General features: G+C 57.7%; 2 protein-coding genes across 3 annotated transcripts; one reads left to right on the top strand and one right to left on the bottom strand.

Moving 5' to 3' along the window:
• Window positions 1–929: 929 nt before the first annotated feature.
• On the bottom strand, window positions 930–4,095 carry KBTBD13 (kelch repeat and BTB domain containing 13). Its single transcript, XM_054273082.1, has one exon. The coding sequence runs from the start codon at window positions 2,881–2,883 to the stop codon at window positions 1,501–1,503; it is 1,383 nt and encodes a 460-aa protein (XP_054129057.1). The 5' UTR covers window positions 2,884–4,095; the 3' UTR covers window positions 930–1,500.
• Window positions 4,096–4,193: 98 nt separating this feature from the next.
• On the top strand, window positions 4,194–8,535 carry RASL12 (RAS like family 12). 2 transcript variants are annotated; one of them, XM_054273089.1, is made up of 6 exons: window positions 4,194–4,504; window positions 5,339–5,455; window positions 5,535–5,591; window positions 6,660–6,733; window positions 6,817–7,007; window positions 7,764–8,535. In XM_054273089.1, exons 2-6 carry the CDS (start codon window positions 5,347–5,349, stop codon window positions 8,146–8,148), a joined length of 816 nt encoding a protein of 271 aa, XP_054129064.1. In that variant the 5' UTR covers window positions 4,194–4,504; window positions 5,339–5,346; the 3' UTR covers window positions 8,149–8,535. The 2 variants fall into 2 exon arrangements, with proteins under 2 accessions (XP_054129064.1, XP_054129063.1); XM_054273088.1 differs by having other exon boundaries at window positions 5,253–5,455.
• Window positions 8,536–8,827: the final 292 nt, after the last annotated feature.

The following is an 8,827-nucleotide window of genomic DNA, read 5'->3' as shown; positions in this document are numbered from 1 at the left end:
TCTGGGAAGGGGAAAATTATTTGATAAGTTGCTGTAACATTCCACCTGGGGACTGCAATGCTGCTCAGCTCCCAGTGCCCACAGTGCAGGGGACAGGGACAGGGACAGGTCTGTTGGTGTCCCCTGCCTCCCCTGTGTCCGCGCCAGGCCTGCAGCTCCAGCAGCAGCAGTCCCCTCATGGGTGACATCGGGGTGGTGGCCTGGCCCAGTGGCAGAGAGCAAATGGGGACAAGGCACATCCAGTGGTTTTCCATCTGGCTGTGGGTGCAGGCTGGGGTTTTCTGGTTTGTTTTGGTTTGCAGTTGCATTGAGTGGGTTTATTCTCAAATGCGGGAACTGTTTTGAAAATGCTGAGAACTTGGCGGGATCAGCAGCGGAGTTATTTGAGGCATCCCAGCTGGTATCCCTTCCGTTCCCTCCCAGCCTGGACAGCACAGGCAGCCCAAAGCCTGCCCCATGGATGGGAAACCAGCTGAGCTGGGGTCTGGGTTTGCTGCTGCCCTGATCTGTGGTCACAAAGGGGAGCTCTGTGCTACCAGCTGTCCCCAGAGCTGGTGTTGAGGGCTGTGAGCCCTCAGCACCAGGTGGTGGGATCTGATGGGAAGCTATGGAGCTCTGCAAGCCTGTTATCGCCATGTAATGGCTCCCTAGCCCTCATTCCCTTTTGGCACTCTGTACTTCCAAGCTTTGCCATGTCCTCAAAAGACCCTGACTTGGCTCAAGAAAGTTCTGGTGAGAGCCAGCACTTGCCACCCCATTGGGTCTGTGCTGGGGCCTGAGGGGGGTGATTGAGGGTTCCCAGGTCCCAGAAAACCCTTGGCACATTAAGCACCTGATGCCCAGGACCTGCTTTCCTTCACTCCCATCTCCCCTCCTCCTACCAGGACCCCGCTGCAGCCACAGAGAATTCCCAGGGGAGTGTGGGGCTCTGTGGGAACTGCACTCCCACGTAAGGCTCTGAAACTGAGCCACAGCTGAAAAAGCATTCAGGGGCAGAAGCGAGTCCTGACACAGATCCCTGTTAGGAGGTATTTTCCTTCAGAAGCACAGGAGGAAAAACCCCAAACTCAAGAGTAAATGAAAAACACAGTAATGAGAAGCTTTTCTATAGCTTTCCTTTTAATTCCAGCATGTAATGAATGATTTCCCATCAAGGCAGAAAGGAGGTGGAATGCTGCACACCCTCAGAGTGTAGTCAGAATAAATAAATTCCATGTTTGCATCTCTATGGAATCTGTCCTCTGCAGAAGCCACAATGTCTTGCACACAGCTGGCTTGTGAGCTTATGGCTGACAGGGCTTTGTGCCTGTGCAGGGCAGGAAGAGGGGACAGCAGCTGCCCTTTCCCTCTGGCAGGGTTTAATGTCACCTCCAAGGTCCAACATGATGCATCCCTGGGCCTGAGCACAGCTCTGTGGAAGAGTAGGAGCCCAGGGGAGCAGTGAGTGCAGAGCTGAGGCCATGTGCAAGGAGAGCATCCTGACGTGGGACGGGGGAGCAGCTACGTCGCGATGTCGTGGTCACGTCTTGGCAGCCGCAGGAGGAAGGTCTGCAGGGAGCCGCTGCGTGGGAAACCTGCACGCTCCTTCTTCTGCTTCCAGGTCTCCTCTTCCACGGAGTAGAGGAGTGTCAGCATCTTGTTGACAGTGTAGATGGTGTCACCCCTGACGATGGCGGTGAAGAGAGCTCCCTTGCTGTTCATGAACTGCCCGGGCAGGGCACTCCACTGCCGGGACGTCAGGTTGAAGCAGTCGATGACGCAGCGCAAGAAGTCATCGTAGGGGCCGTTGCGCATGACGTAGAGGTTGTCACGATGGGCCACCATGCAGTGCCCGTAGCTCTGGTGCCGCTTGAGCTCGGTGACGGGAAGCCACGCGTCTTGCTGGGTCTCGTACTCATAGATGACAGTGGTGTCCAGTGGCTGCCACAAGCAAACGAAGATCTGCCCCAAGGCTTGGGCACAGGGCGCTGCCGTGCTCGGTTGCGGCAGGTCAGAGACGAAGGTCCAGGTGCTGGAGGCCAGGTCGTACCTCTCCACGGACTTGAGCGAGATCTTCTCGTACTCACCACCAATGGCATAGAGGTAGCCCTCGTGGCCCACCAGCCTGACGTCGTAGCGCAGCTGGTGAGGGCTGGGGAACTCGCTCCAGGCGTTGGCATCAGCATCGTAGCAGAAGCTGCTCTCCACCACCTGCTTGTTGGCCCCGTAGACGCCGCCCACAATGTAGATCTTGTTATCCATGGTTGCCATGCCGGCTAGGAATGTGCTGGCGCTCAGCGGAAGGCAGGAGAGGGTCCGCCATGTGTTGGTCTCCTCGTCCAGGTAGCAGATGGTCCTGGAGAGGTCCTCCAAGAACTCGAAGGTGGGTGTATGGGCTCCCACTGCCACAAAGGTGCTGGGGAGGAGGGCTTCCACATAGGCCAGCAGGTCATCGGGGAGGCAGTCCAGGTACTCCTCCAGCTCAGCGTAGCTGTCCCTGATGTAGAGTGCGGCACAGTGGAAGAGATCCAGGAGGCCGAATATGGCAGCGGCTTGGTACAGCAGGATGCAGTTGTCAGAGTTGATGGAGTGGATCAAGTACTTGGCCAAGGGCTTCACCTGCAGGAAGGCAGCACATTCCACTGCCTGGAAGGTCTCCTCGCTGCCAAGGATGGGCCTCTCGCCCGCCAGCACCTGCAGCATGGCGAGGAACCCAGCTGCACTCAGCTCCCCCAGGCCGATCTCCTCCTGCGTGCTCTCCCTCATGCCCGAGCGGAAGAGGGCACGGAAGTACTCACTGCTCTCCACCAGCAAGGCCTTCTCCACCGAGAACGACTGCTCCTCCACCCGGATACGCACCCGCTCCGGGGGCCCTGCCTGGGAACCTTCCTCCTCTGGGGTCATCCTCGCCTGGGACCTCAGCAGCTCTCAGGGCTGGGGGAGCACCCGATGTCCCTCTGTGCCGTACCCCTGCACAGCCCCCTCGGCCTTCTCCAGCCTTTGATGCCTTTGCTGAGCTGCCCGGTGGCCTTGTAATATAAATACCTTGGGCTAAAGATAGCTGAGCTCGTGACCAGGGCCCTGCAAAGGCATCCACCAGGCTCAGCTGCCCCCCCAAGCTCAGGCAGGGTTCCAGTGTCACCAGCCAGCACTGGGCACGGCAGAGGTGCCAGGATCATCTCATGGAATATGCCCAGCCACTCAGGAGAAACCAGGTGTTGCTTTCTCCACTCTCAAGCATCCTTCTTATGATGCCCTACGGAACAGTCCCCAGCCTGGGGAGGGCAACACACTTGCTTGGCTGGGAAGAAGATCTGGCCACACTATTTTTTTTTTCTCTTTAAAATGTGGAGTTTACAGCCCAGGGAGGTAAACAACATCAGCAAATTTCACTGCCACCCAGCTCAGCCATGGGAAGGGAGCTTGGCTGTTCCTCAAGTGTTACCATGGGCAGAGAGAGACCTTTTGTGACCCTTTCTATGGCAGCAGCATCTGCAACACCCATCCCAGCTGTAAGGAGCCATAAGCCAGCCTGTGCTTCACCTGGGGATCTCAAGGTGAGAAAAAGGAAGTGCAGCAACCTCTTCTCACCACAAACCTCCCCTCTGGCCTCAGGGCTTGCCCAGCTCCCCCTAATACCTGGCTGTGGGAAGAGATAAACCCCTGTTTACTGACACAGAGCTTGGCAGTGAGGAAAAGTGTTATTTGTGGCACATCACTTGTTAGTGTGCTAATCACAGATTTTTCTGGCTAGAAATCCCATTTCAGCTCTGCCATGGGGTGCCAAGGAAGGCTGACAAGAGGGCTCACTTGGGGGCTCCTTCCTGGATCTCCCCATCACTACCTGTGATTAGTTTGCAGCTGGTGTTTTGTTTTGATGAATAATTTAACCTGAGCAGCTCATCCTGTTGAAGGTCTATTTTCTGCTCCCTCCTTAACCCCTTCATCCCAGCAGCTGGGAACTTTCCAGGCAGTGCATGATGGCAAAGCTGTTGCCTCAGGATCATGGCCACAGCAGGTTACCCCAAAAATCCAAGTTTAGGGAAGAACAGAAGAATTTTGCACTTACACCACTGTCATTGATCCTCATAGATACCCAGCTTAAAATACCATGTTTAGTTCAAATTGCTTTTAGGCACTCTGTGACCAAAGGGGGTCTGTGGTAAAGGCTCCTCAGAGGAGCTCTGCTTCCTGCAGGGGAGTTATCCCTGTGATCCCCATCCTCCCCATCCCTGGGGCTTGCAGGGGCTTCCACACTCCCAGACTATTTTGGGAGGGCTAAAAAATACCCTGCCTGTATTACCGGGCAATATTCCCAAGGGCGCAGCAGCCCCGCATGGCCGCGGAGCAGCCTCGGCCCCCCCGCAGTCCCTCGGGGCCGGCCCTGGGGCCGCATCCTGTGGTCCCGGGCATCGAGCCCTATCCCAAATGGCTGTGATCGCCATGACAACGCTGACTTCAGCCTCCGCCACCTACTCGGGCTCAGAGCCGCTGGGTGCCGGCTGATGGATTGGTACGGGCACTGGTGAGTACTCCCCGGGCTCCCTCTTCCTCTTGGCACCGAGGCTTTTGGGTGGCAGAAGGGAATTTCTCTCCCTGGAAAGCCTCTGCCGGCAGCGGAAGGTGTCAGGGCTTGGTTGTGTCCGAAGGAGCCGGGCAGCGGCTGCACCGGCAGCTCCGGGTCTGCTCCTGCCTGCCGGAGCTGGGATGAGTGCGCCGGCCTCAGCCGGGGCAGAGGGACCAGGCTTGGGCTTGCCGGGACACGGCGAGGAGCTGCGCGCTCAGGAAGGTGCCTGACACGGCCAGGTGGCCGCCAAGCCGAGGCACGGCAGGTCTGGGACCGGGGGTCCCTGCCCGAAGCCGGGGCAGCTCGGGGTGCCGCGTGTGCTCTGCCGCGGGGACCGTCCTCGGGTGGCCGGGGCAGCGTGTCCGGCCCCGCGGCGTGGCAGCTTTCCTTACAAGGAGTTTGGCTGGAGCCCGAGCAGCGGGAGCCGCGCTCGCCTCCGCCTGCCTCATTCATCGCAGCCCCGGCCGTGCAGGGGCAGCTGCTGCCCCGGCCCCGCGCTCACGGAGAGCCCCGCGTCCCCTCCGGGCCTGGGTTTTAAGGTGGGAGGCTGCGTTTCTCTTCTCTTTCTGAGGTGTGATGGGTGGCCAGAGGGCTGGGGGGTCCTTCTCTTTCGGTGGGGTGCTGGCCGCCACTGTGGGATGAGGATGCCAGCCAGCCTCGGGATGCGGATGGAGGAGAGGGGATCTCCCACCCTTCTCTCCCCCAGGCTGGGGCACCCACGAGCCAGGCAGTGAGAAGGTGCCCATCCGACGGGGCAGCGGGTGCTCCATGTCCCCCCGCTCTGTCCCGCAGGACCGAGGATGTCCTCGATGTTCGGCAAACCCCGAGCCAGCAGCGAGCGGCCGCCCCAGAGCGCCCTCCCCGAGTGCAACGTGGCCATCCTGGGGTGCAGAGGGGCCGGCAAGTCAGGTGAGACGGGCAGGGCAGGGCATCGGGGAGCGCACTGCCAGGGGACACCTGCCTCACCTGCCTCTTTCACCTCCTGCAGCTCTGACCGTGAAGTTTCTAACCAAGAGGTTCATCAGTGAATATGATCCCAACTTGGGTAAGGCACATTCTTATCCCATGGAGCATCCTTCCCATCTCCCACGTTTCCCATGAATTTAAGGGGAAAGAAGAAAACAACCCACCCAAAATTATACAGAAAACAAGGGCTGGATTTAACCCAAAACCATCTGTGAAAACAGAGGTGAAAGCAGTGCCCTCTCTGGGGGGACTTCCCATGGGAACGTTGGCTCCTTGCATTGCCCCCAAAAAACCAAAAGCTGAATTCTTGAGGCTCTTTGAGGAGCATCTCATGTCTGTTGGGCAGGGAAAAGGCTGAGGAAATGAGGACGGGTGCACAGCAGGCAACCCTGGGGCTGAGTTTTGCAGTGAGCAGTTCTGGGTATTTTTTTTTCCATTCATTTGAGTAATTAATAACTATTTTCCTAGGCCTGACTCCAGGCTGTGGGGAAGAACCATAAGTGATTTATCAGGGACATTAAGGAGATATGGACATTGTCCAAGAACCAACTCCAGCCGCTAATAATTCAGTGACTCTTAGAAAGAAGGATAAATCCTTTCTTCCTCAGATATTTTTGGGAATGTGGTTTTATCTTCCCACGTCAAAACCTTTCCGAAACGCATCGGTTAAAAGCTGGCCCAAAGAAAGCATCTTTCTCCTGGGGGAATGGCTCAACGGCTCTCCCTGCCTGCCCTCCTTCCATAAGAAAGGACTATTCCTCTCGCTTGATTTATTGGGAAACAGTCCCATGTCAAGCCCCCAGCTTGCTTTATCTCATCAGGCCATGGCTTTTAGATAAGGGCCGAGCCCTGGGTGCAGCGATTGTTGTGCCAAGCTCCTTCCCCTCCCTCCTTCTCCTGTGGGAGCCCACGCTTGCAGCACATGGGGAGAAATAACTGCTCCTAGCCAGGCTTGCCCAGCAACATCACCACCAACCCCCCAAAATAATGTTGTCTCAGGAAGGAGTAAGGTGGGAGGACTTGGTGGAGGATGCTCCTCATCAGGGCTGAAATTTTTCCATGGTATCCGAAGCATCCTGAGTTTTGCTTGGCTTTGAAGAAGACAGGATGTGCCAGCCCATCCTCACAACCACCCTTCTTCTTGCAGAGGACACCTACTCCTCGGAGGAGCTGGTGGACCAGCAGCCTGTGCTCTTGAAGGTGATGGACACTGCTGACCAGGTAAGGCACTGGGGGTGTGCTGACCAGCTGGACCATGGCTGGACCACGACTGGACTGGGGCTCAGCCACTGCTCCCACGCCAGGATGGCCCCGGGAACTGCGAGCGCTACCTGTGCTGGGCCAGCGCCTTCCTGGTTGTCTACAGCATCGACAGCAGGAAGAGCTTCGAGGGCTGCCAGCGCTACCTCGAGGTGCTCGCCCTGCACGCGCAGGGCTGCCAGCGCCGCTGCCCCGTGCTCCTGCTGGGAAACAAGCTGGACATGGAGCAGTACAGGTACCGGGCACGCGGTAAGGCTGCCTGCTCCCCGTGGGAGAGAGCTCACACATCCCCATCCCTCCTGCTGGCGTGCCCGACCCAAATCTGATTTCTTCACGGGTATTTCCACCCCCATTAGCATTTGAACATCCTCCCACATCCCTGAATTTCCTGCCCCAGGGCTGATGTGTTTATTTTGAGCCCGTTGGTATTTTCAGTAGGATGTTTTTTGGCTGAGTGGCGAGGCAGCGTCACATCCCTGGCAGGGCTTGAGCCAGAGAAGCCCCTCTGGACATGCCCTTCCTTTCCCTGGAGCCCTCTAGTTCCAGCCCCACTGCCAGGACTGGATGTGCCCAATATGTTTTTCTGGCCTTTTGTGCTGCTCTGTGGTCCCACGGGCCCCTGAGTCACATGCATTGCTGAAGCCCTCGTGCTCCCAGGATGGAGGTATCCCCCTCCCCACAGCAAGGACCTGCCCCATCTCCTCCTCCCTGCTTCCCAGTGCACTGTCATCACACCCACCCCTGGATTGCTGGAACACATCCCTACCAGGAGAAGCTGTGTGATTCCCCAGGGACACAAAGAGACCATTATTCTGGGATTTTGGGAAAAGCAGAACTCTTTTGGATTCATGTCCCAGGGCAGGGATGGGCAGGTGCTACCTTGGTGCTCTCTGGGAAGGAGGTGTGGGATGCAGGATCTGTTACCTGCACCTTTTTCGGGTGGCTGCCGTGCCCCAAGGGATCCTGCACCCATCCCCTCTGCTCTCGCCAGGCAGGTGCTCTCAGCAGAAGGGATGTCCCTCGCCAGCAGGTTCGGGTGCCTCTTCCATGAGGTGTCGGCATGCCAGGACTTCGCTCGGGTGCAGCACGTGTTCCACGAGGCCGTGCGGGAGGTGCGGCGCCAGGCGGAGTGGAGCCTCCCCGTGCGGCCGCTCTTCATCTCCGAGGAGCGGCCCTGCCCGCCCGTGGCCACGCCCGTGGCCCTGCCCACCCACCACAGCTTGGCCACCTGCACCTTCAACACCCTCGCCCCCGTCAACTACAAGGAGATGCCCTCGGTGGCCCAGGCCAAGCTGGTCACCGTCAAGTCCTCGCGGGCTCAGAGCAAAAGGAAGGCTCCCACGCTCACCTTGCTGAAAGGCTTCAAGATATTTTAGGACACGTCCCTGTGGGCTGCAGAGAGGGAGGAGAGAGACCCTCATCCATCCCCCCAGCTCCACAGGAGCTGGGACCTTCCATGATGGACTCATGGGCACTGCAGCAGCCGCTGGCACACGGCAGCCCCGGTCTCTGTGCCAAGGCAAAGCCAGCAGTGGCAACTTGGCGAGCAGGCAAAGTGCCGGGGTCTGACATGGGCTGTGGCATCGCTCTGCCTGCCCCTGCCCGCTGTTTGTACCCTGTCCTGCTACTGCCACTGCAGCCAGCCCAGTTTTCTGTGAGGATGCAGCAGCTTCCAGAGGAGCCAGAGCTGTTGGATACCATTGGGAGGGGAAGGGACAACTCCACGGCCACCAGCCAGCTTGGGCACCTGGCCCACAACTACCGAAGCCCAGGAATGAGGAACTAATCATTAATCCAGCATGGAGGCACCCATCTCATTCATCCCACAGGTCCCCGACTAAGCAATAAGTAGGAGGAAATTTTATTTTTTTTTAAAATCCAGATAAAAAAGGTGCAGATAATGTTTCAGCTGCTTAAAGGCCTCAGGTGGCCTGTAACCTATATCCACACATCAAGCTAAGTCACACCAAAATTGCTGCTTTTTTGCTCAGCTTTTTACACTATAGCATCCCTTTCCAAAGGCTTTGCAAAGAGATGCTTTGCTGACAAGGACAT

This window comes from Melozone crissalis, unplaced genomic scaffold, assembly GCF_028551555.1.
Source record: "Melozone crissalis strain CALT ecotype California unplaced genomic scaffold, PUWL_Pcris_2 ptg000014l_1, whole genome shotgun sequence".
Taxonomy (NCBI): Eukaryota; Metazoa; Chordata; class Aves; order Passeriformes; family Passerellidae; genus Melozone; species Melozone crissalis.
Note: the sequence above shows the minus strand (reverse complement) of the source record. Positions and strands in the feature narration are given on the sequence as shown.

What these genes read in the sequence shown, in the direction of transcription:
- KBTBD13 (XM_054273082.1), bottom strand. Translation starts at nt 2,883, where the DNA reads ATGACCCCAGAGGAGGAAGGTTCCCAGGCAGGGCCCCCGGAGCGGGTG.
- RASL12 (XM_054273089.1), top strand. Translation starts at nt 5,347, where the DNA reads ATGTCCTCGATGTTCGGCAAACCCCGAGCCAGCAGCGAGCGGCCGCCC. An exon ending in TGATGGACACTGCTGACCAG is followed by an intron (nt 6,734 to 6,816) that starts GTAAGGCACTGG and finishes CTCCCACGCCAG; the next exon opens with GATGGCCCCGGGAACTGCGA. An exon ending in CTGGACATGGAGCAGTACAG is followed by an intron (nt 7,008 to 7,763) that starts GTACCGGGCACG and finishes TGCTCTCGCCAG; the next exon opens with GCAGGTGCTCTCAGCAGAAG.